This window comes from Elgaria multicarinata, chromosome 3 (assembly GCF_023053635.1).
Source record: "Elgaria multicarinata webbii isolate HBS135686 ecotype San Diego chromosome 3, rElgMul1.1.pri, whole genome shotgun sequence".
Lineage (NCBI taxonomy): Eukaryota > Metazoa > Chordata > Lepidosauria > Squamata > Anguidae > Elgaria > Elgaria multicarinata.
Window position 1 is genome coordinate 81,734,801 of NC_086173.1, and position 14,440 is coordinate 81,749,240.

Genomic DNA, 14,440 nt, shown 5'->3' on the forward strand with positions numbered 1-14,440 from the left:
GGAGGCCTAGTTTTAGGTGTGTGAGTGAACCAATTCAAAGTTTCGGTTTCACTTCTGCCCCTTTAGTTTAAGTTTATTTTCTTAGCGTTTTATTTAGTTTGCCATCTCCCTGGAGTTATTTGGCTTGCGATTTCTTTTGAATCTTCTTTTCCTGAGTGTGGTGATTTTCTTTTAATTTTCTGGCCGTGTGATTGTGTTACTGTTGCACAGCAATTTTATTTGCGATTTGATCAACAATTCTAGAGTTTAATTGTTTTTCAGTATATTGATAAATTTAGTAAATTATATATATAGTTATATATAATATATGAACTTTTATTTAAATTTCATTTTAAGTATATAATCGTAAGTCCCCCTGAATGCATACAAGCCTACCACTCTGCTGAAGCTAAGAAGGGCTGGGTCTAGTTGTACCCGGATATGAGACTAAATTTAAAGTTTTGTGGTTTGCTTGTCTCACTACTACATAGTTTATTTCTTGATTCATTTTATTTCACAGCTATTATTTCCCGTTCTCATATCTTCTTCAAGTGGGCTCCACACGCGGCCCAGGTTTTAGCGTTTCCATTTATTTAGTTGGCTTGGAAGCATTCTTAATTTTATGTTTCAAGGAATAGCCTGAGCATATATGAACCAGCCACTTTGCTGAAGCTAAGTAGGGTTTGTCTGGTCAGAGTTTGGATGGGAGACCAAATTTAAGAGTTTCTTTTAACTGTTTGTTTGGTTGTTTTCATTTTACCTATCTTTATTCTGTTTAGATTACTTATTCTTTCAGTTGTTATATAATTTCTGAATCATTTTGCCTAGTCAATAGGCGGGGTTAGCTAAGCTTTATATTTTACTGGCCTAGAATTATTCAGTTACCTGATTTTGCAGGCTGTATGTTTTGGTTATTTTGTCTGCTTTAGTTCTATTGCGCTACCCGCTTCATTACCCTCCTTTCCTTGGTTGTTTCCAGCTTTCACCATGCCTCCCAAGAAAGGTCTTGGGGGGAGTAAAGGAAAGGGAAGGGTACCCCGCCAGCTTTCTAAATGCCCTTTGCAAACACCATTTGCTTCTTCATATGATGAAGGGGATTCTTCAATGTCCTTGGTCTTACAGCGCATTACAGCCTTGGAGCGTAACAATGCAGTTCTTTAGTAACAATGGAAAGCCAAGGATTTAAATACTAGAAGTAAGAGGCATAAGAGTAAAAGAGCAAATAATTTACCAAGTAGTTCCTTTTGCAGAACAATCTCCTGAAGGGCAAACAACAGACGCAGCACAAGACGCTTCACCTCTTATGCAAACTGCTGAGGCTTATCAAGCGGCAGTGTCTACTTCATCTGTGTATATGGCCAAGCCAGTGGCATCGGGCAGTTCCACACACAGTGAGTATCATTGCACCACAGCAGGTCTTCCACCTTCACCATTCTCACACTGGGGCATGCCTCCTTGGGCTATCAGCCCACTCTGGCCTCTCCTAGACCCATTGAGCTTGAGGAAACAAAGGAAAGGGAAAGCCCTCAGCAGGCAACCCCAGAAGCCTGTGTGCCCGTTTGGCAACCCACGAATAGTACCCCTGTGAGAGCTGTAGCTGAGGTACAGACAGCAACAGCCCCTATCACTGAACCTAGTCCCTCTATTCCGGTTGTGGCTTCACTAACAATTCAAACCGAAGCTGGAACTAGTAAGGAGGAAGCAAAGGATGACCCCTATTCCTCAGCCAAAGGATCAAATATCTCTTACGGAGCAATTCCTACGCCAGCGGGGTATCATCTGTTACCTGCCACTAAAGAGAAGACCTGGAAGGGCGAATTTGTTGATCTGTTCTCACTCCTATTCAGAGAGGAGGAGCAGAAAGACAAGGATAATAACAAAGAAAGGGACCAGGAAAGTAGTAGAAAGAAGTAGGTGGAGAGAACTTGGGCCAACTGTTTGGCCGGTTACATTATATTCTTTGGGGTAGCTTTACTGAACCACCCCGAAAAGGTAACAGTGCTAGTTAAATATTTAGATATAATTTTCAGATGCTACACTGAATACCTAGGTCCAGCATTGTTAGGTTATGGCAAGGATTTCAGATTGAAAGCCCAGTTCAACTCAGAGGTCAAATGGGACGTGAAGGAGCCTGAGTTATGGCTGCAATTCATGACCCCTGCCATACCAGTTTCTGGTGAAAGGGCGGACAGTGGACATATTCTTTCTCGCCCGGCGGGGCCCTCACAGATTCGGGGGCCAGCTGGACAATCGGTTCAACCCCGATTGTTATGTTGGGAGTTTAGCTCCAAAGGCACGTGTATGCACACGCAATGCACGTTTAAGCATGAGTGCTCCATATATGGGGGGCGCACCCGTATTCAGGATGTCCTAAGATCAAGGATCTAAAGGGGGAAGGGAATTCCGCCCTGGTGGTAAGCCTAATGTTTCGGGCCCTTCTACAAAGGACCCCAGCCCAATCAGGATTCAGGAATTATCATCGTTATTGCGTAATTATCCATACCGTGATGAGGCTTTATGTCTTTTTACCAGATTTCTGTTAGGATTTAGAATTCCTCAGGGCCCTCGGATCCCTGTTTTTTCCGAAACCAGGCTTCCATTCGCGGAATGGAGAGTCTGGTTAAGGGGGGGGGGGAATTCTAAAGGAAGTGAAACCCGTTAGGGTTTTAGGTCCTGTTGGGCAACCTCCCTTGTCTCGTTTTAGGGTGTCACCTTTGGGCATTGTGCCCATAAAGGCCCCGGGTGACTATCGTTTTATACATAATTATCCCTTCTTCTGCTTTAGCATTTTGGGCATACATCTTGATTCCCGCAACCAGACTTATAGCCTCCCTAAAGATAAACTTCAATCTCTTAAAGAGCTTATTTGAGCTATATTCAAGGCCCATAAGATCACTCTCAGGCAACTTCTGGAGCTATTGTGCCACCTGAATTTTGCCTGAAGAGCGATAGCTCACGGCAGAGCATTTCCAGACGTCTATGTGATGCAATGAAGGGCATCAAGTGACCCCTTCTCCACATCCGAGCATCTGCTGAGATGAGGGCGGACCTTGAGGTAGGGATTTCTTTCCTAAACCAGTACAACGATGTTTCCTTTTGAAGGGCTGACTCACTATTTGAGGCACAGCTACAGGTGCATTCCGAGGCATCTGGGTCATATGGCTTTAAGTGATACTTATGGACCACTAGTGTCCCCAGCAGTGGCCAGGTTATTTGAATTTAGAGGGCATCTGCTGTGATTTAACGTCGTATCCAATTTAATATTTTATTTTATGCACGGCACGTTTCCGGAATGGATAATGGGATCGCTGATGCTTTGTCGCGCAACCAGATGTCCAGGTTCCGGAAATTGGCCCCTGCAGCTCGGCAGCATCCAGATCCCATGCCCAAACAATTTTGGGATCTTGGAGGGATGAAGCGTTGGAATGCCATAAGGAGATCTGTGGCCCCAGGTACCAGAGCGCTATATGAGCGCGCAGGTAGGGAATCCCACGCTTTTAGGATGTCCTTAGGTTTAGTGGCTCAATGGCCCATTCCCATAGAACACTTAATGCAGTTCTGTGTAGTTTCTCACAATAGAGGTATAGCTATTAAAACTTTAAGAGGAAATTTGCAGGTCTGTCCTTCGAGGCCAAGATAATGGGGTTTAAAGATCCAACTTCTGACCCTAGAATCAGATGTATGCTGGACGGTTGGGCTAGAATTGCCCTAGCCCCTCCGGACAAACGTAAACCTATTACTCCGGAGATACTATTAGGACTGCGACAGCAGTGGGCAGCTCTTTGTTCATCACCATATGAACAGGACTGGTTTCACGCTGGCGACTTGATAATGTTTGTTGCAGCGTTTCGCATCAGCGAGGCGCTAGCATCCTATAAGAAGGATGTCTTCAATAAAGCAATTCTAATTAGGGATATATCACTCAATGGAGATGAGATTGGGATTTCCCTCAGGCAATCCAAGAGGGATCTGAGGGCAAGAGGCACCAGCATAGTCTTAGCTTCTTATGTATGTCCAGAGACTGCCTGGTGGCTGTGTTGAGAGCCTTTTGTTCACAAGAGGATTAGGGCAAGGCCACCTATTCCGTCATAGTGACAAATCTCCATTAACCAAATTCCAGTTTTGGTTAGTTGCCAAGAAAGCATTACAGGCAATGGGTCTGGATAATTGCCTAATTGAACACACTCTTCTCATATTGGAGCTGCTTCTACTGCAGCAATGGCCGGGATGCCAGAAACAAGAATTGGGCCATCTGAAGATGGCGTTCCAGAGCCTTTAAGACTTATGTTCTCGAAGCATTTGACTTTGCAGTTAATAGTTTCTTTCTTCACCAGATGTTGTGAAGAGTCGGACCTCCCCTTCATTCTCACATGCAGGCACAGTATGGTTTTTGGGCCAGTCGCTGAGCATCTTGGACAAGCATGGGCTTGCAGTTGAGGCTTGGATTGAAGCTGCCGTTCACTGGGTTGGACGGCGAGGTTGAGACGGGGAGGTCTCTTTTACACTGTATCACAGTTTGAGTTTAAGTTTGCCCTCCACAGGTATTGGTTATTCACCTGGGAGGTAACGATTTGGATCTTATAAAAGGAAAGGCACTGATTCTGCAGGCTAGGCAGGATTTTAGTATATTTGGAGACAATGGCCACGGATGTGGATCGTCTGGTCCTATGTTGCCTCAGGCGCCATTGGTGTGAGGGACACAATATTAAAGGTTTAAATAAGGCAGTTCACAAAGTGAACAGAGAAATTGGAGCTTTTCTATGGGGAAAGCAGGGATGGGTCATCCCGCACCCTGATATTTTGCCAAACAGGCCAGAGGTATATAGGGCAGATGGGGTCCACCTTTCCAATGCAGGAAATGACATTTTCCTGCAGGATCTGAGTGTGGGACTGCGGGATTTCTTCCTGGGTCGGTGGGGGAAAGGAGACCTAAGCTGAGGCTTGGTATCCTTTTGTGGCAGGAAGGTGCGGGAATGTAAACACAGGACAGAGACGGTGAGCACACTGGCACCCTTGGCGGTGAGCTGCATATCCAGAGGTCCTGCTCCTCAGGGTTGTGCGACTCATGAGTCAGGCTATGGTGTGCAGTTGGAGACCATGCTGGCTGCATCTACCCACTGTCCCTTATGGCAGCGGGCGGGGGTGCAGTGACAGGGTCTCCCCACACTCTCAGAGTGTCACATAAGCAGGGAGCCGGTGAAACGGCTTCTTGCTTTGGAGAGTGGCTCGCCCTTTGACAGGCAGTAGGCCTGAGTAGCAGAGTGATTCCCGCACTGTCACACTCAGATCCAGGGAGGGTTGGATTAACATGGTCATTTAATAAAGAGGCCCTAGTTATACCCAAAGCTCTGGTGTCTGTGTCTTCTTTCATGTGTCCTCCCTCTCTCACAAATATGCTTCCCGCCCAACCTAAGTTTGGGCGGGAAAGCAACCGTTGTGAGTTGGGAGGGGCTGGAAAGAAGAGGACTCACGTGGCTCTGAGTCTGAGCCTCGTGAGTCGTGGGTGGGGCCGCGGCTATAAAAGCCGCACCGCCCGAGGCTAGGCCTCTTTCAGTTTTCGGCTCCCTCCCTCCCACCCATTCCTAGTGTGGGATTAGCCAGTTGCTCCATTTGGAAGGAGGGCTAAGTAGGAATTTTCCCACAACGTGGTTTTGCCTACTTCATTCTAGGGACGTTAGGGCGGTCTGGGTTATAATTAGGTTAATTCGTGGCAGGAAGGTGCGGGAATGTGTTTTAGAATTTTAAATTTTGTATACTCATTTTTATCTTAATTTTAGAATTTCTGTAAACCGCCCAGAGAGCCCTGGCTATGGGAGCGGTATATAAGTGTAATAAGTAAATGAATACAGAAGTGTTTAGTTAGTTGTCCATCAACATGAAATATGCCTTCACGTGGCCTAAAAAACCTTTGGATACTTCAGATGCTTCGGATACTTCAGGGCTTCAATCTATCTTCTAACTGCACCATGGGTTTCCAATGGTTTTAAAACTGACTCCTAACTGCAGCGTGATTTTAGAGGTTCGTCGGACCCCCAGATTTTCGGTGCGGAGCACACACCCCTAGAATCCATCATGTAGAACTGTCATGTAAATTTTACCATGTAAATTAGGCAAATGCTAATTTGCTTGATAATCTACTTGCAGCTGAAGAAAAGGCTAACATCTTTCAAAAGTATATGCCATGTGTTTCCTTCATCATGGTTTAATCCAAAGAAATATCCCTCCCTTAAATGTCTTGTAAGAAATACAAATAAATCACAGAGGAAGTCAAAGGCAAGAGTACGCGACTATCTAGAGAAAGAAAGAAAACCCTTGGCAGAGATCCATTCATGTTAGCTGCCGTTCTTCTCATTGAGTTTAGTAGAATGAAGGGCTTGTTCCCAGTCAAATTCAAGTTGTTACGATAAACTAATAGAAAGTGAACCTGATCTGGCTCTTCACAATCAGTTAAAAGCTAACAGAAGCATTTGTTGTTCTGTGCTGAGAAATCACAACTGAGTACAAACATCAATGTACTTACTCCCAGCTCCTGCACCATTTATGCTATTAGAAATCAAATAGCTCCCCTGTTATTATTATTATTATTATTTATTTATTTATATAGCACCATCAATGTACATGGTGCTGTACAGAGTAAAACAGTAAATAGCAAGACTCTGCCGCATAGGCTTACAATCTAATAAAATCATAGTAAAACAATAAGGAGGGGAAGAGAATGCCAACAGGTACAGGGAAGGGTAAGCAGGCACAGGGTAGGGAAAAACTAACAGTAGAAACTAACAGTATAAAGTCTGCACAACATCAAGTTTTAAAAGCTTTAGGAAAAAGAAAAGTTTTTAGTTGAGCTTTAAAAGCTGCGATTGAACTTGTAGTTCTCAAATGTTCTGGAAGAGCGTTCCAGGCGTAAGGGGCAGCAGACGAAAATGGACGAAGCCGAGCAAGGGAAGTAGAGGCCCTTGGGCAGGCGAGAAACATGGCATCAGAGGAGCGAAGAGCACGAGCGGGGCAATAGTGTGAGATGAGAGAGGAGAGATAGGAAGGAGCTAGACCGTGAAAAGCTTTGAAGGTTAACAGGAGAAGTTTATATTGGATTCTGAAGTGAATTGGATAACAATTCTGTGATAACAATTGTAAGGGATGCAGATACCAGACAGGTAAAAGAAAGTACTTCTTCACACAGTGCATAGTCAAACTATGGAATTCATCACCACAAAATGTAGTCACCAAATTGGATGGGGCTTAGTCAAATACATGAAGGATAAGTCTATCAATGACTGCTAGTCTACATGGCAGCTATATATAACATCCAGCATCACAGGCAATATGCCTGGCATTACCAGTTGCTTGGAAACATGAGCTCATGTCCTGTTTGTAGGCTCCCCACATGCATAAGATTGGCCACTGAAGGAAAAAGAATGCTGGACTAGATTGGCATTGGGTCTTATCTAGCAACGCTCTTCTTATGTTCCCAGACAGAGCATTAAATTCATGGTTCAAGTTTAGCAAAATGGAAATGTAATTGTACTGATTTAAGGACATGAGGGTGCAGGTGGGACCACTATTCTTTACACATTGATCTCACAAAGCTCTGAATCAGATTGAATGCCTTTTACAGTTCCACATCAACTAAACTAGACAACCTAATCTCTCCGGATTCTATTCCTTTGTTCTCCAAGCATCCAGCAACTAAGGGCCAAAATGAACTTGATACGTAATATTTGTGGTTAGATTTCCCAGTGTCTTTTTCTCTGCCTAAAAGCCACTGTGAGGGGGCCTGATTTAGCAGCAGACATGAGTTCAACCATTAAAAAACATAGATTGTGCATTTCCCCAGCTGCTATTAACCATGGGGGTGGGGAAAGGACATGAGTGCAATATGGCTAACAGCAGCTTTTGAGATGATATTTAAATCAGAGAAATGCTACTAGGGTGGTTGGGGGTGGAAATACCCCACTCAGTGTCATAAACTTGATCCAAACCTCCCCCCCCCCTGCACTAATAATAATAATAATGGATATCCAATCACAGATTTCAAGTTTCATATCTATTTGGTCCTTAAAGCTGATTTATGCAGTGTTCCATGTTACCCAGGATCTCATTAAAATGTTTTTTACCATTCAGTTTGGCTCTTTTTTTGTATTGTTACCATGCTAGCATGGCATCTCTCTCAGCATTGATTGCTGGCATGCTAACAGTGCACACGAAGAGGCCAGAACACAAAGGGCAAGTAAAAAAGCAATTTTGAATAAAATGCCTGGCCAAATGTCTCTCCCTTCATGGGAGAGTGTTTTGCCTGTGTCCTGCTTCTCATATAAACCAGCTGTTTCATCTGGCTGCGTAAGAAATGTCATCCATTTTTTTTCCTTTAGAAAACACCCTTGAGTAGGAAAAATAAATCCACTGTGTAAAGTTCAAATGTTTGCAACATTATAAAAAATAATGATATCTTTACATACTCTGTGTCTTCACGGGCAACACAATGATACTTCTCTGATCTGTGTAAATTCCTAAGAGTGGTTACTACTGGCTGCTCTTTTCCAGCTATTAACACCTATTTGCCTGTTCATCCAACTATTTTGTTAAAAGCTTCAGAGAACAACAAAATCGGCTAGATAATTAAATATGTTTAGCATCCAATGGGCAGTATCCAATGGTACTGGAATAGTAATAGTGGGATTGACTGTTAGCACAATGGAAACTAGCCCAAACAAGCATTTCCAGAATGGAACAAGTCAACAAAACTCCCTGAAGGGAGCTCCACTGACCTGTCCCATTCTGCAAGTGGTAATTTGAGCTAGTTTCCAGGATTGCTCTAGCAAACACTAGCTTCTTGTTGTGCTAGTGGTCTTTGCTGCTAATTTATTCCCATGAGTGGTGGCAAACTGCCTAGATTGGATACTGCCCCATAAATGGGAATACACTAACCATTAGTTCATATGTTAATTACTTTTTAATAACAGTTGTGAACTTAATATCCATTTCATGCATTCCTTCAAACATTTATTTTTCTATGGAATTAAACATAGCATAGGACCTGACAAGGCAAAGTAGGTGGCATGGATTCTCTAGAGTTAGCTTATCAAAGAGAAAGGCCTACCTTTGAAGAAGCAGTCTTTGCTGTGAATAATGTAGATTTTCTTCCTTTGCAAGCATGAAGCTCGATGGAGTTCACAGTGATTTTCGTAAAATTTGCCATCAGATCCACACACCGGCATGTAACTGGGCTTGCAATCATCTATGCACCTACATTCAGGCTTATCAGTCTCCTTATTCACAACACACTTACTTCCCCGACCACAATACTTCTTTTCACAGGATGCATGGAGGCCATCTTGCCCATAAAGCACTGGAAAAGCATGGGAAAAAATTGATTGGTATTTCAAACAACTCCAAGCCAAGTAATGGAAGTAGACTTCTATTTTGTTGCGACATATGTTTATATCCAACTAGCTTTTACAAGGCTATTTCAGGCAAATACCAGATAGATTGTAGCCGTTTTCACACAATGTTCCCCATCAACACATGGAGGGGTGGAAGGCTGCACGCATATGTCCCCCCCCCCCAGTGCCAACATGCCTCCATCTCCAGCCCCTTACCTCCATGTATTCAGTGGAAGTTCTGAACTGGAAGCCATGTGCTTACAGAGAAGCTATGGAGGGTTCCATCATCATACATAAGCTAATAATATAGTATTTTCTATATTATTATATAAAAGATACTATATAAAGATATCATGTCTTTGGTTGGGACCTATATTTTATTTATTTCCAGATTTTTATTTTTTATTTTTTTAAAGACCATTTTTCATATGTACACAGAGCACATTTCTAATAGGTCAGTAGCCTTTCCACTTGCCAGGCCTATCTTTGAATTGAACGTTAGCTCCCCCTTTAACAGTTCCCACTGTGGAAAGACTCACTGACCCTGAGTGAGAATTTCATTTTAGTTCTTTTTTTTAATAAAAAATTTCTTATAAATATCTTAATATTGGGGATGGAAAGACTTCGAAAATTTAAAAAACTGAATGCAGGAGAAAGTGAAACGGACAGACCCTCATTGTTGATAGAGTCAGACGAGCAACTTGGCTCCTTTGTCATCCCCACTCCAGTGTGTTTAAGTAGGGCTCATCAGCATCATCAGTAATTAAAACATCAGCCTATGGAGTATTAAGGCTGCAATGCCAGAATATTGACTAGGGATTACATTTCATTGAACTTACTTCAGGGACTTACTTCTGAAGAAACATGCTTAAGAATGTGTTGCAAGACCTCAGTTCGTGCTTAAAATTGCTAATTCATGTGATAAACTGCAACTAGAATGGAATAATTGCAATATATTGACCATGTAATTTTAATAGGGCTGTCTTGCCTCAGCAGGGAACTTGATAGGATAAGAAACCTCTTTTGTAAAGTGAAAAGATGAAAGTGTTCCAAACTGAATAAAAGTAGAGTGACAAAATTAGATGAGGTCATATTTGAGTCTTTAAGGTAATAAAGACTAATTAGGAGGAACTCTATTCAAAATGGATATGCATTGGAAACCTTGCAAAGCGGGAACATAGGGGATGTATTGTTAGATGAGTTCTCACAGATAAATGATTAGGCTGGATACAGACTGTAGTTTCAAGAGAGTTAAACTTGGTATGACAGCCATTACTGTCCAGGGTGTTCATGCTAATGTCTTTTGGACCTTTCTCATCCCAGGTCAAATAGTTTTTGCAGGTTTTTGAAGCACTGCTGCAACCACATGCAAAGCCAATTTGACTACTGGAAATGATAGTTGAACACAAGACCTTGAGTGGCTCAATGATGTGGCTCTATAATACAATCATATGTTCACTGAAAAAGAATTTCGTCAGTCTCCAACTTTTTTGAATAGGAGATATTGACCAAGTATAAACAAGTTTTATATACAGACACACGCACGCGCACACACACACATGCAAGTTCTGACATTCATATTTTTACCGGGTTGATTCTTGTATCTTTCAGCTTTGCACAGAATAAGACTAGGTGACAGGGGAAACTAGTAACATAAATTTTAGACCCCAGTAATGAGGCTCTTGATGTTTCAGAGAATTCAAAGCTTAAAGCTATTAGCAGAAATGGATACGGAAACAGCTTCCCGAAGAAGGTTCTGTACAAAAATTAATAATTAGCATTATGCTCCATTATCCAAGTTTCTCCAAATTAGATTACTGTGCACCGTTAATTGTAATAAGCACAACATAGCGCATTACAAAAGGATGTTGCAAAAGAAATAATCAAAACAGAAAAGTTGATTTGTAATTTACTGCAGGCTTTAATCCTGGTCCTGTTGCTGCTGCTGCTGCTTTATCATTTTTTCCGCTATTACAATATAGCACAAAATTCTTCTGTGTGGAAGGTAGGAACTCCAAACCCCCTGTGGTCTAAATTAAGTTAAAGTATGAATCTACACTATCAGTCAATAGCTTCACATGCAAAAATTGAAAATAAAATCCCATTTTTTTCCTGGAGCTGTAGTTAAACCTTTATTGTCATCACTGTAGAGTCAAAGGAAAGGATTCTGTTATTGGAGGATTAACTGCTCCATTCAATAACTCATTAAAATTCCACCAACCTTGGCAGGCTGAGAAATATTGACATTTTTTTCTTGAATCATAATAAACTAGAAGGTCAAAATGTCTCCAAGTGGCATAAAAATTACAATCCCTAAGTGGCATATGTGAATATCCTTTATTCGGTTTATTAATTGTTCAGTGTGTCCCTGAAACAATATCCATGGGAATGCTAATAGCGTAACCTATGACTGCCACGGTCACTTACAATTACAGTATACTGTACATTTGTCAGAACACATTGTCCCAGAGCTGAAGCACAGAAGCCTCGAGGAAGGAAAAATCAGCACAGCTATAGTCACCTGATCCTTTGTTACATGAGGAAAAATATATTTGTCAGCTTCCTTCTGGAGATAAGGATGCTTTATAAGGAGTCAGTGTATGCACTGAATCCTGTCTCTGGTCTGTCTCTAGATTTGGAATGTCTTCCCCCATCTCCCCTCTTTCATAGAATCATAGAATAGCAGAGTTGGAAGGGGCCTACAAGGCCATTGAGTCCAACCCCCTGCTTGCCTTCAGTCTTTACTGGCAACTACATGTATAGGAAATGTAGGAAATGAACTGTAAATGAAAATTGGGGGGGGGAGGAATTGGGGGACATTCAGGGGTCCGTGTAAACATTCTCTATCTTTCAAGTGGGGGGTTGTATTAGTTACAATGTCTTCTATGAGGTGGCCCGAGGGCTGGCATCTTTATTTTCTTTCCTTTTAAAAGCCTTTTAAAGCAGCTGCAGCTACTTGGGAAATGGGAAAGTGTTCCTGCTAATGCCTCTGGGGAAAACACTACATGGTAAGTTCGAATATGAAACCACCACATCAGTCAATAGCTTCAATGTGGGGAAGGAGCAGCCACCATTTGTCTGTACAATGTCCCTTGTAACAAATCATGTAGCGTCATTCCCAGAGGCATTACTGACCCCATATTGCAAGCATGTGGCGGCCATACTGCCAGGCACTCTACCACTGAGCAAGTTAAAAGAAAACTGAGAGAAAATAAAATTAAAAGAAAGAAACTAAAGGTGGTACCTTATTACTTACAAAATATAAAATACTTTGTAAGTAATAAAATTCACACATAGGCACACAATCTTTGGGGAAGGGGCCATAGCTCAGTGGTAGAACACATGCTTTGCATGCAGAAAGTCCCAGGTAGGGCTTTCTGCATGTAACCATGGAGAAAGACTTCTGCCTGAAACCATGAAGAAATGCTGCCAGTCAGTGCCGGAAATACTGGGCTAGAAGGACCAAAATTCTAATTCACTATAAGGTAGATTCCTATGTCATCAGTGTGCACCTGGAAGACCTTAACATCTGGTGAATTCTACTGGACATCTGTTGAGACTGCTGGAATATGACACACACACACATGAAGTCAAGATTTCACCATCAACTTTACTTGTTCTTCTTTGCACTCATGAAGGACTACCCCATCTCCTAATATTTGGGAGAGGTCTTGTCCTCCCTGGAGACTCTGTGAATGCATACAAAAATGTTCACAAGCTCCTTCATGTCTGCTGCCCACCAAGCTGGGTGCCTAGCATGAGGCTGTTTAGAACAGAATTTTCTATTTTCTCCAGTGGGGAAACAACTCCAAAGCAATCTCATGCTCATAATTAAAAGAAAAAGAAAAAGGAAAAAGAAAAGAAATAATCAAAACAAGATACAAATTCCAGATAGCATTTGTTTTCTTTTTCACTTTCCTCTATGATAATTCTGCCTAGGCTGAGACGAGATTCAACGGTGGGGAAATAATCAACTCGACAGTTGTTTATGTAGGGGGTACTCTCCACACAATGTAATAATTAACTGTGGTGTGGATTAGGATCAACACTGAGTTATCTATTAGTCCACTCTGAGTTGCACCCTCTCTCCCCACTCTGTCCTCCCACTAGTATCCCATCAGTCATTGCTGCTGAAAATCTACTCTGCCAGCTGGACTAGAGCAACAGCCACTGCTTTGACCACTTTTGCCTTGCGACTCTGTGGCTGATGAAATAATCAATGGCGGCTGAGAAAATAACCAGCGGTACCCTCCACACGACATGATATCCAACAGTGGTTCAAATAGACAACTCTGCACAACGTTGGTTATTTGGGCCAAATAACCAACCATTGCTTAAAAACCTCCCTCATAACACAATAACCCATGGTGGGTTAAATAACCACCATGGATTATTTAAACCACCACTGGTTATTGTATTGTCTGAACCCAGTCATTGTGTCCCTGTGTTTAACTTTTCCGCCATTCACTCCAAGTGGGAAAATCAAAAAACTGCACTAAGGAACTGCTGTGGAAGAACTGAGTCAGGTGAGGGGGGCACACAGATACAAATGGACAGCAGGCACACACACTTTCCCTTGCCCCTGAGATCATATGGCCCATCCCATCCCTGCCCCAAATATCTTTGCACTGAGCATGGACCTCTGAGCAGGAAGACCTACATGGGTTCTTCAATGGGTTCTGGCTCCCATAGAAGATGATGTGCATAGAGATCTATGTGCATAGCAGTTCCACGGCTCAGACATCTGACATGAGGATGCAACCACCTGGGGTTAAGAGAAGCCAGGTGAGCTCATGGGTGGAGCCAGCAGTACATCTTTCTACTCGTGGATGAGTAATACATGAAAGGAGGAAACTAGAGATATTAAGAATTATACCAATCAGTAATTATTTGCAAGAGCTCCACTTTATTTATCAATCTGTTGGGTAGATTCACTGTTGGCCTGTAAGTAAAGTAATGAACAACTCTATTATTATATCATGTGTCAGTGTTTTAATGCACACCTTGCTTATGTAAATTTGCTGTAGGCTAAACTCCATATTTTTCATCATAGTGAAAGGCACAAAACCATCTATTTGTAG

At 42.3% G+C, this 14,440-nt stretch overlaps 1 protein-coding gene across 1 annotated transcript in view; it reads right to left on the bottom strand.

The window, feature by feature from the left end:
* Window positions 1–14,440, bottom strand: part of FSTL4 (follistatin like 4) — a 488,847-nt gene that overhangs the window by 306,737 nt on the left and 167,670 nt on the right. The window contains exon 4 of the mRNA XM_063123302.1: window positions 9,077–9,325. Coding sequence (XP_062979372.1) covers window positions 9,077–9,325 — 249 coding nt within the window. The remainder of the gene's footprint in view (window positions 1–9,076; window positions 9,326–14,440) is intronic.